At 45.1% G+C, this 17757-nt stretch overlaps 1 protein-coding gene across 3 annotated transcripts in view; it reads left to right on the plus strand.

Annotated features, from left to right (window-relative positions):
- Positions 1-17316, plus strand: part of LOC105476824 (myotubularin related protein 4) — a 28185-nt gene extending 10869 nt beyond the window's left edge. For 2 of the 3 annotated variants that reach the window (XM_011733050.2, XM_011733049.3), the window contains 10 exons: positions 187-315; positions 1476-1587; positions 2086-2281; positions 2574-2759; positions 2842-3012; positions 3164-3318; positions 10539-11937; positions 13947-14057; positions 14300-14388; positions 15046-17316. In XM_011733050.2, the coding sequence (XP_011731352.2) occupies positions 187-315; positions 1476-1587; positions 2086-2281; positions 2574-2759; positions 2842-3012; positions 3164-3318; positions 10539-11937; positions 13947-14057; positions 14300-14388; positions 15046-15223 (2726 nt within the window). In that variant the 3' untranslated portion in view covers positions 15224-17316. The remainder of the gene's footprint in view (positions 1-186; positions 316-1475; positions 1588-2085; positions 2282-2573; positions 2760-2841; positions 3013-3163; positions 3319-10538; positions 11938-13946; positions 14058-14299; positions 14389-15045) is intronic. The other variant, XM_011733051.3, reaches the window with a different exon arrangement.
- Positions 17317-17757: the final 441 nt, after the last annotated feature.

Consider the following 17757-nt stretch of genomic DNA (forward strand, 5'->3'; position numbering starts at 1 on the left):
GGAGTCCTCAGTGAGAGTCTGGGAAGATGATCGCACATGGGGTGCTGGGGTCCCTGCCTTGTCAGAAGCTGTGGAGTGTGAGGGGTCTGTAGTTGCATGTTCTGCCTTCTGAGAGGGAGTGCCAGAGGGCCAGCAGGAGGCTGGGTGGCTGGCTGACTCAGGGGCTCCTTGCTGCTATGTGTTTAGATTCCTCTCTGACTGCATGCTCTGGAGTGGAGAGCACAGCAGCCCCCCAGAAGCTGCTGATCCTGGATGCGCGATCCTACACAGCAGCAGTGGCCAACCGGGCCAAGGGTGGAGGCTGTGAATGCGAAGGTATTGCTCTTATCCTGGTGTCTGTAACCAGCCTGTGCTGTGGGTGGCTTTGGTGAGGAGGGGGTTGGGGGCCGTTTGTATAGTAGAAAGAGCCCAAACAAACCTGGCTTGGAATCATAACTTTGCTACCTACTAGCTATGGCTATGACTATGACTATGCTGAAGTTGCTTAATCTGCCCAAGCTTTATTTTCAGTTTTACAAGAAGGGGGTGTTACAAACTTTGCAAAATTGTTGGGATGGTTAGAAGTTGCCTATGTAGGCTGTGCCCAGTGGCTCACACCTGTAATCCTAGCACTTTGGGAGGCAGAGGCAGGTGGATGACTTGAGCTTAGGAGTTCGAGACCAGCCTGGGCAACATGGTGAAACCCTGCCTCTATCAAAAATACAAACCATTAGCTGGGCATGGTGGTGCACTCCTGTGGTCCCATCCCAGCCACTCAGGTGACTGAGGCATGAGAATCGCTTGAAGAGGCAGAGGGTGCAGTGAGCTGATATCATGCCACTGTACTGTAGCCTGAGTGACCATGAGACCCCGTCTCAAAAAAGAAAAAGAAGTTGTATATATAAAAGTATTGCTGCAGAGCAGCTACTATTTATTGAGAATTTAGCATATATTGTCTTTCTAAGTACTACTATCATCTGTCATTACTGTTACTATTATTAGTATATGGCACCTGAGTCTCCAGAGATATAAGTGTGATTCAGATTTCAAAACTGTATTTAGTTCCCATGCTGGAGTGCTCTGCCTGGCCAGGGAAGCTTTGCCCACCAGGGACCACTCTTGTCCTGGATGCCTGTTTCCAGGACGTGCTTTTTTTTTTTTTTTTTTTTTTTGAGACGGAGTCTCGCTCTGTCACCCAGGCTGGAGTGTAGTGGCGCGATCTCGGCTCACTGCAACCTCCGTCTCCCAGGTTCAAGCAATTCTCCTGCCTCAGCCTCCCAAGTAGCTGGGATTACAGGTGTCCACCACTATGCCCAGCTCATTTTTGTATTTTTAGTAGAGACGGGGTTTCACTGTGTTAGTCAGGCTGTTCTCGAACTCCTGACCTCAGGTGATCCACCTGCTTTGGCCTCCCAAAGTGTTGGGATTACAGGCGTGAGCCACCACGCCCAGCCTAGGACGTGCTTTTACGTCCCACTCTCCTGTCATGTCTACAGAGTACTATCCCAACTGTGAGGTCGTGTTCATGGGAATGGCCAACATCCATGCCATCCGGAACAGCTTTCAGTACCTCCGGGCTGTGTGTAGCCAGATGCCGGATCCTAGCAAGTAGGTGTTCCCTGCTCGGATTCCTTCCAGTCTCATTCCTTACCCAGTACCTCTTATTCTTGGAAGATTAGATGGGGAGATGAGAAGTTCGGAGAGCAGGAGACCTGAGGGCCTGGGTGGAGTTGGGTGCCATGGGCTAGTTCCAAGAACCCTTCCACTTCTCAGCCAACACTTTGGCGTGGTCACAGGACATTGAATTCCTTTAGTTTGGATCAGTTGTTCTACTCAAAGAACACAGAGAACTGGGGAGAGAAAATGGCTGAGTGCGCATGTGATGCTTCCCAGTTCCTCTTTTGAGCCTCATAAGGTCTTATCTGCTGCAGGTCCTGTCTTCCCTACCTTCCTGCTAGATACCTCTTGTCCAAAAGGCCCTGGGTTGTACCTCTTTGTTTCAGTTCTCACTGGGGACTTTGTTGGGTAGGGCTGGCTGTGGATGGAGGAGAGACTGTTGTGGCCTCAGCTCCCTTTGTGACCGACTTGATTTCTGCTCTTGTGTAGCTGGTTGTCGGCATTGGAGAGTACCAAATGGCTGCAGCACTTGTCGGTAATGCTAAAAGCAGCTGTGCTGGTGGCAAATACAGTAGACCGGGAAGGCCGGCCTGTGCTGGTACACTGCTCCGACGGCTGGGACCGCACACCACAGATCGTAGCCCTGGCCAAAATATTACTGGACCCATATTACAGGACGTTGGAGGTATTGAGAGGAATTGGGTGGGAAGACCAGAGGGAATGTGGGAGGAGGGAAGGTGTTGAGCCCTCTGGATCTGTCCTAGGAATCTTTCAGTAGAGGACATTGGTGGCTCTTTTTTTTTCCCTTTTTTTTCAACTCCCAAAGCTTTGGAAAATTGGTGGCTTTTAGTCCTCTTCTAGGTCCAGTCCTAGTTTTCTTTGAAGCTGCCAGCTCCCTGCTTTGGGCAGTTCCCGGGAGAGCAGCACGTCAGCGTTTCCAGAGAGGCCCTATGTTTGAATAGTTTCTTTTTTTGCAGGGCTTCCAAGTGTTAGTGGAGTCTGACTGGCTGGATTTTGGGCACAAGTTTGGAGATCGCTGTGGCCACCAAGAGAATGTGGAGGACCAAAACGAACAATGCCCTGTGTTCCTCCAGTGGCTTGATTCTGTTCATCAGTTGCTTAAGCAGTTCCCCTGCCTGTTTGAATTTAATGAAGCATTCCTGGTAAGTCCTAAACCCTGTGACAAGAAGGATGGGGGGAATGACAGCTCAAGGCCCCCAGGTGCAAGCTCTCTCTGCCTTCTAGGTAAAACTGGTGCAACACACATACTCCTGCCTCTATGGCACCTTCCTGGCCAACAACCCCTGTGAGCGAGAGAAGCGCAACATCTACAAGCGGACCTGCTCTGTGTGGGCGCTCCTTCGAGCTGGCAATAAAAACTTTCATAACTTCCTCTACACACCCAGCTCAGACATGGTGAGTCTCAGCCCTTTTCCTATAGGTGCTATTTAGAAACCTATAGGGAGAAGGAGCTGAATCAGTAGGGAAAATGTAGAGTCAAGGGCTTAGGGAAAGAAACGGGACCAGAGACTCTTGACAAAGCACTAGTATTGGGCTGCTTCCCTAGGTCCTGCATCCTGTTTGTCATGTCCGGGCCCTGCACCTCTGGACGGCTGTTTATCTGCCAGCATCATCTCCATGCACACTTGGGGAGGAAAACATGGATCTTTACCTTTCCCCAGTGGCCCAGAGCCAGGAGTTCTCTGGCCGCTCTCTGGACAGGTAAGAAAAGCCCTTCTTTCTTTCTCCTCTCTCCACTAGGAAAGCAATAACTGTTTCCCATCTCATCTAAATGTTCTCTATCTTTCTTTCTTTTTTTTTGAGACGGAATCTAGCTTTGTCCCCCAGGCTGGAGTGCACTGGCGCAATCTCAACTCACTGTAACCTCCATTTCCCGGGTTCAAACGATTCTCCTGCCTTAGCCTTCCGAGTAGCTGGGATTACAGGCGCCAACCACCACACCCAGCGAATTTTTGTATTTTCAATAGAGACGGGGTTTCACCATGTTGGCCAGGCTGGTCTCGAACTCCTGACCTCAGATGATCCACCTGCTCCGGCCTCCCAAAGTGCTGGGATTACAGGTGTGAGCCACCGTGCCCGGCCTCTTTCTGAGGTATTTAAAAGCAACTTCTTGAGTCATTTGCAGGAAAAGCTTGGCCAAGACTTGTAGCCAGCCTGGAGTACACTCTGTGTATTTTCAAGGTCCTCTGAAGATAAGGTTGGATACTTTTTTTCCTGAAGGAGCTGCTATCACCCTGTATGATATACCCAAGCAGGGGAGAGAACAAAACAGAAAGGACTGTTTTAGGAAGGTTTGTGAGAATGGTCTTGATTTTTGTTCACTGGTACAGGGCACGGAGAGCTTGCTATATTAGTAGCAACCTTTGTTGTGTCCAGCATTAGCTTCTAGAAACATCTGACTCTCAGGGAAATGGGTTCCCAGCAGGGGGATGGCCTTATATTACTCCATCAGAAAAAGGCCAGAATTTAAAAGGGAGACATAAAATTAGTTATCTTCTGGCTGAATGTTTTGGGGGGAAGTGAGATGGTGTTGGTTAAATTATGAGAGTAGTACCTGTTTCTTGTTTTTAAAAAAATAGTCAGTATAAAAGTAGAAAATCCCTTAGGATCCTTGTCCCCACAGGTGTCCACTATTAACATTTGTTATGTGTCTTTCCAAATGTTTATCTCTACATAGGTAAATCCACACTCATGCTCTCATGTGGAAACATTTTTATAAATAAAATCAGAATATTTTTACATACCCTTTTTACTTTTTTGCATATTCTGCAACTTGTTTTTCCCACTTTGTATTAGATTGTCTTCTCATAACAGCACATCTAAATTTCTTTTCTTGTTTTTATTGGCTTCAGAGTAGTCCACAATTTATATAACCAGATTCCTATTCATCATTTAGGTAATTTCCATTTTTTTTTTAATCATTACAGGGAGTGCTTTTGTGAACATCCTTGTATGTGTAACTTTTTAAAAAATTGTAAAATACAGGCTGGGCATGGTGACTCACGCCTGTAGTCCCAGCATTTTGGGAGGTCGAGGTGGGCAGATCACTTGAGGTCAGGAGTTCAAGGCCAGCCTGGCCAACATGGTGAAACCCTGTCTCTACTAAAAATACAAAAATTAGCCGGGCATGGTGGCAGGCACCTGTAATCCCAGCTACTTGGGAGGCTGAGGCATGAAAGTTGCTTGAATCTGAGGGGTGGAGATTGCGGTGAGCCAAGATCGCGCCACTGCACTCCAACCTGGACAACAGAGCGAGACTGCGTCTCAAAAAAAAAAAAAAAATTGTGAAATACACATGCTATTTACCATCCACACCATTTTTAAGTACATAGTTTAGTAGGGTTACTTTGTAGTTTTGTTTTGTTTTGTTTTTTTAAAGACAGAGTTGCGCTCTGTTGCCCAGGCTGGACTTCAGTAGCACAATCTCAACTCATTGCAACCTCTACCTCCTAGGTTCAAGTGATTCCCCTGCCCCGGCCTCCCGAGTAGCTGGGATTACAGGCATGCGCCACCATGCCCGGCTAATTTTTGTATTTGTAGTAGAGACGGGGTTTTACTATGTTGGTCATACTGGTCTCAAACTCCTGACCTCAAGTTACCCACCCACCTCGGCCTCCCAAAGTGTTGAGATTACATGTGTGAGCTCCTGCACCTGGCCAGTGGGGTTACTTTGTATGCATATTTTTGCATTTGTGCTAGTATTTTTGCCAGATAAATGAAAATACTATGCTCAAAGGATATATATCTCTCTCTCAAATTTTGATATTTGCTTATTGGCTGAGAGCTTTTTTTTTTTTTTTAAGAGACAGGGTCTTGTTCTGTCACTTACGTTGGAGTACAGTGGCACAATTATAGCTTACTGTAACCTCAAACTCCTGAGCTCAAGTAATCCTTATGTTTCAGCCTCCCAGGTAGCTAATTAGCTCATTAGGCACGTGCCAATTTTTATTTTTTGTAGAGACAGGGTCTGTTGCCCACGTTAGTCTTAAACTCCTGGCCTTGAGTGATCTTCCTGCCTTGGCCTCCCAAAACACTGGAATTACAGGTGTGAGCTACCATGTCCATCCTGGCTAAAAGTTTTTAAAATATGACATATGTTATTGATTGAGTATTATAAAGGAAAACAAAAAACCCAGCATCCCAAATTACTGGTTTGAGGGTCTTTTGAACTAAGTCATTGTGAGGGGACCATGATAGGTTTCAGGAATTCAGTGATTTTTTTTCCTTCCCCAAACTATGCAAACCTATGAATAGGTTCATAGGTTTACTTTTCCTGGGAGAGGGGTCATAACTTTTAATCAAATTTTGAATAAGCTCTGTGACTCATTTAATAATCATTTCATTAACTTAGTATCTGACTTATCAATTCAACAAATGTTTCTTTAATACCTACAAGTTGCCTATTACTGTACTAGGTTTTGTGGGCTACACCAAATAAATAGAAGATATTGGTTCTACTTTCAAGATAATTTTAAGCTCTAAGGTAAGACACAGAGCAACTAGAGAACAATTCCTTTTTTTTTTTTTTTGTGATGGAGTCTCACTCTGTCACCAGGCTGCAGTGCAGTTATGCAATCTTGGCTCACTGCAACCTCCACCTCCTGGGTTCAAGTGATTCTCCTGCCTTAGCCTCCAGGGTAGCTGGTACTACAGGCATCCGCCACCACACCCTCATTTTTCATATTTTTAGTAGAGACAGGGTTTCACCATGTTGGCCAGGATGGTCTCAATCTCTTGACCTCGTGATCTACCCGCCTCGGCCTCTCGAAGTGCTGGGATTACAGGCGTGAGCCACTGCACCCGGCCAACTAGAGAACAATTCTAAGCCAGCATCTAAGCAGATAAGAATGTGTGTAGTTTAGGCTGGGCGCAGTGGCTTATGCCTGTAATCCCAGTACTTTGGGAGGCCAAGGTGCACAGGTTGCTTGAGCCTAGGAGTTTGAGACCAGCCTGGACAACGTGGCAAAACTCCACCTCTACAAAAAATACAAAAATTAGCCAGGCATGGTGGCGTGCGCCGTGATCCCAGCTACTTGGCGGGCTGAGGCAGGAGGATGGTTTGCGCCCAGGAGGTCGAGGCTGCAGTGAGCTGTGATTGTGCTATGGCACTCCAGCCTGGGTGATAGAGCGAGACCTTATCTCAAAAAAAAAAAAAAAAAAAAAACGTGTATAGTTCAAAGCTTTAGAGAAATGTGTGTTTAGATGTGTGTTTTAAAAGGGTCATTTGGTGGCTGTTTTACTCAGGAAATTTTCATGAAGGACCAGACAAGAACTGTGGGTCTGTTTGTGTTCTCTGTGTCTGGCTTAGAATCTGGCACATAAGTAAATTTAAATAAATTTACTCAAGTAAAAATTTACTTAAAACTGGACAAACGGCTGGGTGTGGTGGCTCATGCTTGTAATCCCAGCACTTTGGGAGGCCAAGGTGGGCAGACCACAAGGTCAGGAGATCAAGACCATCTTGGCTAACATGGTGAAACCACATCTCTATTAAAAATACAAAAAAAAAAAAAAAAATTAGCTGGGCGTGGTGGCGGGCGCCTGTAGTCCTAACTACTCAGGAGGCTGAGGCAGGAGAATGGCGTGAACCTGGGAAGGCGGAGGTTACAGTGAGCCGAGATGGTGCCACTGCACTCCAGCCCAGGTGACAGAGCGAGACTCTGTCTCAAAAAAAAAAAAAAAAAAAAACTGGACAAATGAATGAAATAAAGGTAGTTGTGAGCTTAGTAACAAGGTTAGTGGAGAGGGGTCCAAAGGAAGTAGATACATGAGAGGTAGGGTTTTTTTTTGAAAAGGAGCCTTGCTCCATTGCCCAGGCTGGAGTGCGGTCACATGATCTTCTCAGCTCACTGCAACCTCCGCCCACCGTGTTCAACTGATTCTCCTGCCTCAGCCTCCTGAGTAGCTGGGATTACTAATTTTGTATTAGTAATAGTAGCTGGGCTAATTTTTGTATTTTTAATACGGGATTTCACCATGTTGGTCAAGGTGGTCTCGAACTCCTGACCTCAAGTGATCTGCTCACCTTGGCCTCCCAAAGTGCTGGGATTATAGGAGTGAGCCACTACGCCTGGGCGAGAGGTAGTTTTTTTTTTAAAAAAGAACTTCTGTGGCTGGCAGGGGTTGAGAAGGGGCTATTTTAAGGAATAGAAGGAAATATAAGACAGGTCATTGAGGGCATTGAAGGCTTTAAACATTACAGTAAAGAGTTTATTTTGATTCAGTTGTCAATAGGAAGTCACTATAGGAAGTTACTGTGATCTTCTGACAGTGGGATCCTTGGAGAACTAATCAGTGAGTACAGGGTAGCTGGAGGCACAGAGACCAGCCAGCACTGCTGTAGTAGTTTAGGTATGAGGGGAAGAGTCCCTGGCAAAGAGGAAGGATTAAATTTAGAAGCACTATAGAGAACCATTGGCAGGCTACAGAATTGATTGAAAGTTGAAGAGTAGAAGTGAAAAGTACTTTGGGTCCCAAGTATCTGAGCTTAGAAAGTAGGAGAATATTAGTACCGCTAATAGACATTGAAAAGTCGAGAAGACAAGCCAGTTTGGGGAGAAAGCGGAGATACAGGGAAATTGGGATTGAAATATTAGTTGACAGCAAAGAAGGAGGTGTGTTGTAGGCAGCTCAAGATGGAGAGTGGATTTGGAGAAATAACTGGTATAAAGATTTTAAAGGGAATGGTCTCTGTAACAACTGACCTGACTTACCTTTGATTCTACCTTTCCCTAGATCAAAAATGTCCTACTGTCTTTTTTCTTATCCTTCCATTAAAGTCATAAACACATTCTTCTATACCCATCTCAAATCCTACCCTCTCTGTGTAGCCTTCCTTGACCACCTAGCTGGATGAGCTCTCTCTCCTTGTTCTAAACTCAGGTATTATTATCTCTGTCAACATTGCTGATTAACCTTTGGTACACATAGAATGAGTTGTGGAGGATGGCAGTTATTTGAATTGGGACGAAGAACACATCGGAGTTAATTATAGGCTTCTATTTGTTGTTGTTGTTTGAGACAGTCTTGCTCTGTCACCCAGGCTGGAATGTAGTGGTGCGATCTCGGCTCACTGCAACCTCTGCCTCTTGCCTCCCAGGCTCAAGCGATTCTCATGTCTCAGCTTCCCAAGTAGGAGCTGGGTTTACAGGTGTGCACCACGACGCCCAGCTAGTTTTTGTATTTTTAGTAGAGATGGGATTTCACCATGTTGGCCAGGCTGGTCTTGAACTCCTGGCCTCAAGAGATCTGCCTGCCTTGACCTCCCAAAGTGTTGAGATTACGGGAGTGAGCCACTGTGCCCGGCATATTCTTTACTTCTTTTGTATGCTTGAAAGTTTCCATAATAAAATGAAAAGAAAGAAGTCAGCTGTGGCACTTAAAAGAATACAGATCACTGGGCCTCACTCTTGGCCGTTCTTATGCATTAGGTCTTGGGTGGACCCTGGTTGTCTGGATGTCTAAGAAGATCCACCAAGATGCCTGATGTATATCACACATTCAATTGGCACCTAGCAGTGGAAAGTTGATGTGGTATTTTGAGCTTATTCATTCATTTCTCAAGTCATTTGCCCCTGGTAGTGTGCTAGGTGCTGGGGATTCAAATAAGACAGAGTCCTGCCATCAGCACACTTCAGCAGAGGGAGTTAAACAAGTAAACAATGATGTGCAATAATGTGTTATAGGAAGTACTGAGCAATGTGCTTTGATGTGGATTCTTTTGTTTAATCTTCATAATAGCTTTAAGAGCTAGGTACTTTAACCTTTATTCCATAGATGAGGGATCTGAGGCTTAGAGAAGTTAAAGTCACACAGCAAAGATGTTGTTAAATTGGGATTTGAGCCCTGCCTATGGGACTCCAGGAACTCTAATTATAACGACTGTTTTTGCCTTCCTGGAATTTCATACCATTAAAAAAAAATCAAAATTGGTCATAAAAGTTATATCAAATATGTATAAAACATTTAAGTTTCAAAAATCAATTACTTAAAATAAGCTGCGTTGTAACTCTGCCTTTGGGGGATTTTTCCGCATGGGCTGAACTGACTGAGCCATCTAAAAATAGGAGGCCAGTGAAGTCTCTACTGTTTCCCTGGTGAATTTCCCTCAAGTTTTCATTGCTCTAAGGACTTTGAACTGCATTAATAATCAGGATGGCCATTCTTGAAAATGTCCCTTAACACATCTGGTATATATGAATGCCTCTAGAACTCTGAGTGCTATATACCAGGGGAAGTTTCCATGGGGCCTTGGGAATCAGAGGAGCACACCGCTGCTAAGTGGTTATAAAGAGCAGTGCTGAGGGAGTTGTGTTGTCTTAATAAAGTTTGTGGTTATTATGTTTGTGGTTGGTTGCCTATATTTTGAATTCTCGTAGCATCTCTACAAGGTATGATTTATTATCATCATTGTATAAAGGGAGAGACCAAGTATCTGGGAGGTTAATTTACTTATTTGTAGTCATGTAGCTAATTAGTGTCAGAGCCAATATGTTCTAGCTCCAAAACCCATCTTCTTTCTGTTTTATTGTGATGGAGGCAGTGAGATATTGGGTTTGAGTCTCGGATATAGTCCTGGCTGGAACAATAGATTCAGAAGGCATTGGCATAGAAGGCAGCTGAAACCATTGTAGTGGTTGAGATTGCCCAGGGAGACTGGTAGGTTGAGTGCTGACAAAAGCTGAGGATAGATTTTTGGGTTCCGGAGGACAGGGTCCATGTCTTACACTTTTTTTACAGAGTAAACTTTCAGTGAACATTGGTTATTTGTGATCTTAAGGGTCATTATTGTTAAACTTAAGTGTTCTTAAGTGTCATTTTTTCTAAACTCTCGCTTTGATATTGCTCCATTGATTCAGCTCCATATATTGTATTGCAAGTGCCCATCTCCTGACCCGGAGGTGTTATATTTGTCATTCCAGATTACCTAAAACCAGATCCATGGATGATCTTCTTTCTGCCTGTGACACAAGCAGCCCCCTGACTCGTACATCCAGTGACCCTAACCTGAATAACCACTGTCAGGAGGTCAGGGTAGGCCTGGAGCCCTGGCACAGCAATCCTGAGGGATCAGAGACAACCTTTGTGGACTCTGGGGTAGGAGGTCCTCAGCAGACTGTGGGAGAAGTGGGTCTTCCTCCTCCTCTGCCCAGCAGCCAGAAAGACTACTTGAGCAATAAACCTTTCAAGAGTCACAAAAACTGTTCTCCAAGTTACAAATTGCTTAATACCGCAGTGCCTCGGGAAATGAAGAGCAACACCTCTGATCCTGAGATCAAAGTCCTGGAAGAGACTAAGGGACCAGCTCCCAACCCTTCTGCCCAGAATGAGGTGGGTAGGACTTTAGATGGCACAGGGGAGCCACCTGAACATTGTCCTGAAACAGAAGCTGTCAGTGCACTCTCCAAGGTCATTTCTAACAAGTGTGATGGAGTTTGTAATTTTCCTGAGTCTTCCCAGGACTCTCCTACAGGTGCGCCCCAACAGGCCCAGCCAGACTCCTTGCTAGGTGTGCCCTACAAATGTGTTCTCGATCACAGCCTCAGCACCCTTTGCAACCCACCAAGTGCTGCCTGCCAAACTCCTCTAGGCCCAAGGGCTGACTTCCTCAACCAAGATCCCTCAGGGTCTGTGGCAAGTATCTCCCACCAGGAGCAACCGAGTTCTGTGCCAGATCTGACTCATGGGGAGGAAGACATTGGTAAAAGAGGAAATAATAGGAATGGGCAGTTATTGGAAAATCCTCGCTTTGGGAAAATGCCATTGGAATTGGTCCGGAAGCCAATTTCTCAGAGCCAGATTAGTGAGTTCTCTTTTCTAGGGTCCAACTGGGACAGCTTCCAAGGGATGGTGACTTCATTCCCAAGTGGGGAGGCCACCCCTCGGCGGCTGCTTTCCTATGGCTGTTGTAGCAAGAGGCCAAACAGTAAGCAGATGCGGGCCACGGGGCCCTGCTTTGGGGGCCAGTGGGCTCAGAGAGAAGGTATGAAGTCACCTGTCTGTTCTAGTCATTCCAATGGACATTGTACTGGCCCAGGAGGAAAGAACCGGATGTGGTTGTCCAGTCACCCAAAGCAAGTCTCTAGCACAAAGCCTGTTCCACTGACCTGTCCTTCTCCAGTGCCTCCTCTCTATTTGGATGATGATGGACTCCCCTTTCCCACGGATGTGATCCAGCATAGGTTACGGCAAATCGAAGCAGGGTACAAGCAAGAGGTAGAGCAGCTACGTCGACAGGTGCGTGAGCTTCAGATGAGGCTGGATATCCGTCACTGCTGTGCCCCTCCAGCAGAGCCTCCCATGGACTATGAGGATGATTTTGTAAGTAGTCACCAACTGCCATACACCCATTATTTAGTCTGTTCATCCAGCCTTCCCTCCATTCAGCATTTATTCGTTGGGTACTTGCTGTGTGCCACTGAGTTAGGTGCCTGGACTATAGGATGAAAAACAAGTAAGCAATTAGAATGATGTTTTTAAGTGCTATGATTGAGGAGGCATCGGGTGTTAGAGGGCTGGAATGGAGTGAAACATCAAGGAAGGCTTTCTTGAGAAGGTAATGCTTGAGCTGAGTGCTGAAGAATGTGTGATATTTAGCTAGGTAGACAGTGAAAAGGAAACACCATTTGCAGAAGCATCGTGGCAATAGGTACTCCAATGATATGGCTTAAAAGGATGGGACATGCGAGTGTATATGTGTACATGCATGCATACACACTTACACTGGGGCTGTAAGAGACAGATAGGGTGGTGGGAGCTGACATTGGAGAAGTAGGTGGAGATTAGAAGGGTCAGCTTGAGTGCCCTTCTTGTTTGGATTTTACCCTTAAGGCAATAAAATTTTAGGCCAGTGTATAATATGATCAGAGTTGTACTTTAAGAAAATGACTCTTGTACTCTTGCAACAGTGTACAATTGTTTTTTTTTTTTTTTTTTTTTTTTTGAGATGGAGTCTCACTCTGTCACCCAGGCTGGAGTGCAGTGGCGCGATCTCAGCTCACTGCAACCTCCGCCTTCCCGGGTTCACGCCATTCTCCTGCCTCAGCCTCCTAAGTAGCTGGGACTACAGGTGCCTGCCACCACGGCCGGCTAATTTTTTTTTTTTTTTTTTTTTGTATTTTTAGTAGAGACAGGGTTTCACCATGTTAGCCAGGATGGTCTCAATCTCCTTACCTCGTGATCCGCCCACCTCAGCCTCCCAAAGTGCTGGGATTACAGGTGTGAGCCACTGTGCGTGGCCCAACAGTGTACAATTTTAATGAGTCAGTTGAGACCCAGATTGAGAGGCTGGTAAGGTCATTTTGGAATAATCCAGGTGAGAGATGAAGACTATGTAGGCTGTGCAGTGTTGGGCAGCCTCAGGTTCTGGCACCATAGTCCTTGGGGAGCTTCTAGGAGCCAGCTTCCTCCCCATGGTATCTTGCCATTTTCAGACACTTTCCTTTCTTCTGTTAAGGTGCTCCCCACTTGCCTGCTTCTCACTTCTCTGGTGCTTTAAACAGTAATCAACAAACCTTTTTTTTTTTTGTAAAGGGCCAAATAATAACTATTTTAGGTTTTGTGGGCCATACAGTCTATGTTGCAACTACTCAGCTCTGGTGTTGTGCAAAAGCAGCCATAGGCCAGGCACAGTGGGTCATGCCTGTAGTCTTAGGACTTTGTGAGGCCGAGGTGGGTGGATCGCTTGAGCCAAGGAGTTTGAGACCAGCCTAGGCAACATGGTAAAACCCCATCTCTACAGGAATTACAAAAAAATTAGCTGGACATGGTGGCGGATGCTTGTGGTCCCAACTACTCGGGAGGCTGAGGTCGGAGGATCTCTTGAACCCAGGATGTTGAGGCTACAGTGAGCCGTGATCATGCCGCTGCATTCCAGCCTGGGCAAAAGAGCGAGACCTTGTCTCAAAAACAAAACAAAAAGCAGCCATAGACAGTATGTAAATGAATGAATGCAGCTGTGTTCCAACAAAACCTGATTTACAAAAACAGGCAGTGGGCTAGTTTGGCCTGTGGGCCGTAGCTTGCCAACCCCTGGTTTAGAACGTAACAAGAGAGTCTTTCTATGCTGTAGTGTAGCATATTGGTAAGAGTATAAGTCTGAAGCCACAATACTAGGTTCAAATCCCAGTTTTACCACATATCAGCTCTTAACTTTCTCTGTGGCTTCATTTTCTTATTTGTAAAAGGGGGATATTAGTAGTATACGTTGTAAGACTGTCATGAGAAATAAGTTCATGTATGTAATGCACTTAGCACAGTGCCTGACACATGGTAAACACTAAGCGTTAATGATGATGAAGATAATGTTGTTGTCTTTGCCTTTTCATCAGACATGTTTGAAGGAGTCAGATGGCAGCGATACTGAGGATTTTGGCTCTGATCACAGTGAAGACTGCCTTTCAGAAGCAAGCTGGGAACCTGTTGATAAGAAAGAGACTGAGGTATGTTTAGGCACATATGTGGTGGGTACTTATGTGAGCCAGTGAGTTGTCATACTTCCCAGAGATGAATGACATGCTGTAGACTGAGCTGTCTCCCAGTGGAGTGTCAACCTGGTAGGCAAGTGGTAGCCAGTTATGAAGATAAGCCTTGTCACTTTCTCCTGGGATGCTTTCCTTATTGCAGTGTTGCTCTTCCAGTCTGTCAGCAAGGACCAGGAATTTTTCCTTGTGCCTTCTATTAGGTGACTCGCTGGGTTCCAGACCATATGGCATCACACTGCTATAACTGTGACTGTGAATTCTGGTTGGCCAAACGAAGACACCATTGCAGGTAAGATGTTTTGTATGATTTAGTATGACTTAAAAAACAGTGCAGGCTGGGCGCAGTGGCTCACGCCTGTAATCCCAGCACTTTGGGAGGCTGAGGCAGGCGGATCACGAGGTCAGGAGATCAAGACCATCCTGGCCAACATGGTGAAACCTGTCTCCACTAAAAATATAAAAATTAGCTGGGTGTGGTGGCGTGTGCCTGTAATCCCAGCTACTCTGGAGGCTGAGGCAGGAGAACAACTTGAACCAGGGAGTTGGAGATTGCAGTGAGCTGAGATCACACCACTGCACTCCATCCTGGCAACAGAGCGAGACTCTGTCTCAAAAACAAAAACAAAAACAGTGCAATACATATGTATAGAACTAAATGGAATCCATTTGGAAGTGGATACCTCTTTATAGAAACTATTTTTGTTTGTCCCCAACTTTTCATTTAGTATCACTCATTCTCAGTATATTGGCATTTCTTAATATTAATTAATTTTTTTTTATTAGTGATGAGGTCTTGCTATGTTGCTCAGGCAAGTCTCAAACTCCTGGCCTCAAGCAATTCTACTGCCTCAGCCTAGCAAAGTGCAGGGATTACTGGTGTGAGTCACCCTGCCTGGCTAGTATATTGGCATTTCTGATGAACTCTTCCCTCTTCGTGCTTTGGCAGAAATTGTGGGAATGTATTTTGTGCTGGATGCTGCCACCTGAAGCTGCCCATTCCTGATCAGCAACTCTATGACCCAGTTCTCGTCTGTAACTCCTGTTACGAACACATTCAAGTCTCTCGTGCCAGGGAACTCATGAGCCAACAGCTGAAGAAACCCATTGCTACAGCTTCCAGTTGAATGCCGGGGAGACGACCTGTCCAACTTTAGCAGGTTTGAAGGGAGGATCTGCTTCAATTGTAGTTTGGAAGGTTCGTTGGTGTGGCTCATGAAATCACAGAGCTCAGAGATACCATCTTGAGAAATCCTCCTTGGTATCATGAAACTGGAGCAGAGGAATTGCAATTTGGCAGGAGGTCCTCTACTGGTGAGACCCTCACCTTGGGGTAATGGTCCTAACCCAGACCCAGGGTCTGGAAGCTTAATGTTGAGTTGGTGACTCCAGCCTCTTTCTCCTGGAGGTCACAAGATGATGATTGCATAGATGTTACCTGGTGCAAAGTGCCCCAAACAGCAATAGAATGGCATACGTATAACCAAACTCCAAGTGATAACCAGACCCATCTCTCCTCCACCTTGACAAAAGCAGATTATAGTATACAAGATAGGAATTCCTGTCCTATTTGAGATGAACTATATCCTGTACCTCTGTGCTCTGTGTCTGTGCATGAAGGCTCAGTCTTTAGAGGCACTCCCTCTAGTTGCATTAGTACTGTCTTTCTGTGGAGTTTGGTTTGAAGACTGGTTCAGCAAGTGGAGGTTTCAATGTATTTTTCAGTTGGCTCATCAGCCAGCGTTGGTGAATATTCAGTTTAGGGGGACAGTTCTAGGGAGCAAGCCATTTTTGGGAGCAGAGGAAAACTCTGCTGATTGAGTTATTTTGAGCTGTGAAGGCAGTCGTCTCTGTTACACAGTGGCAGCTCTTGAGTTACGCACTGTGAAGAATGAGAAGGGAAAAGTAAAAATTATCCTTGTGAAACATCTGCTGATTGTGCCCTACCCTTTGCGCCTGACTTTTCCTAGTTGTCCTGGTGCTAACACAGGAGCTACACCTTGATCCTCTCCTGGCATGAAAATAAAACAAAGGTTTTCGTTGTTGTTCCATTGCCCGTTTCCCCCATGTTGTCTTTCCCTTGGCTGCTGCCTCCTCTGGGTCACATTGCTTCTTATCCTGAACACTTGACACCTTGAGGGTAGAATTTAGCGTTTGGTTTTTACCTCCTAGCATATGCTGTTTGGTATGTGAGGGTTTCAGTACAAATGCTGCTGTCTATTTCTGTGCACTTAACAATGGAACCCAAACAGAAGAGAATAAAGCCTTGATACCAAAATCGGGAGAGAACATGTGTCCATTTGGACCAAACGTTGTTGGTTTTTTAAAACTTTTATTTTGTTGTTGTTGTTTTTTTTCATCTTAATATGTACCAGTGGCACTTAACCAAAAGATACAGTGATATAGCCATGTACTGTGGGTGGGACAGATACAGTCTCCTTGGCCTATAATGAAACCACTAGGACTTTATACATTTTCCTTAATTTGTTGACATATAAATGGTAAATTACATTTAGGCTTATCCTGTTTTGAAATGATGGTAGTCATCTTTCTCACTGCTACTTTCATGTTGCTTTCTAGAAAACAGCATTTCATTCCAAAATAACTAGGATCTGCATTTAGAACAAGAATCATTATTTCCCTGACCTTTTCAGTCCTACAGAGAAGCATCTGTGGTTCTTTTGTACTTGCCATAGATGTAACCTAAAAAGTTTTGGCGTATTTAGGTCAGCCTAGCGGAACTTTTTTTTCATTTAAATGGAGCTGAATAATGGATATTTTGTGTCTGCAAAATTCCTGAGATCATTGAAAAAGTAACAAGCTATTCCTTGTTTCTGATACATAAAATTATTTTAAGCATTTTATCAATCATTAAAATTTACTGCCAGTTGTGAGTGGCTTTTTAATTAACTTGACTTTCATTGCACTTCACTCTGCCTGTTTTCAAGGGGAGTAAGATTGGTAACATTTGGGGAGACTGTATCTGTCTACTTAGTGTGGCTGTTTTGAGGGACTGTCCCATCAGTGAACAAACTGCATGGCCTTGGAGAGAGACTCTGGGCTCTTGGCTCAGATGTGTTCATTAAATACTCCTTTAAGAGCTGTTGTGGGTGTAAGTGACATGATGTGGCCAAAAATCCAAACTGTGCAGTTGCGTTGTGACAAAAATGCAATGTGCTGTAAAAATTCAATACAATTTAAATAAAATCTCTATATTAGTGCTGCTTTGTTGGGTTGTTTTATTTTCATTTCTAAAAAACCTTAATATTCACTTATTCTTTGACTATGAGAAGAGTAGAACATTGTACCCCTTTCTCCCAGCAATTTCCAATTTATTTATTTCGAGATGGAGTCTCCCTCTGTTCCCCAGGCTGGAGTGCAGTGGTGCGATCTCGGCTCACTGCAACCTCCGCCTTCTGGGTTCAAGCGATTCTTCTGCCTCAGCCTCCCAAGTAGCTAGGACTACAGATACGCTACCACACTGGCTAATTTTTGTATTTTTAGTAGAGTCGCGGTTTCACCATGTTGGCCAGGCTGGTCTCAAATTCCTGGGTTCAAGCAGTGCACCCCGCTTGGCCTCCCAAAGTGTTGGGATTACAGACGTGAGCCACTGTGCCCGGCCAATTTCCATTTTCAAATGAACCTCTCTTTTTGAATCAGC

The sequence above is a fragment of the Macaca nemestrina genome, chromosome 17, assembly GCF_043159975.1.
Source record: "Macaca nemestrina isolate mMacNem1 chromosome 17, mMacNem.hap1, whole genome shotgun sequence".
NCBI lineage: Eukaryota > Metazoa > Chordata > Mammalia > Primates > Cercopithecidae > Macaca > Macaca nemestrina.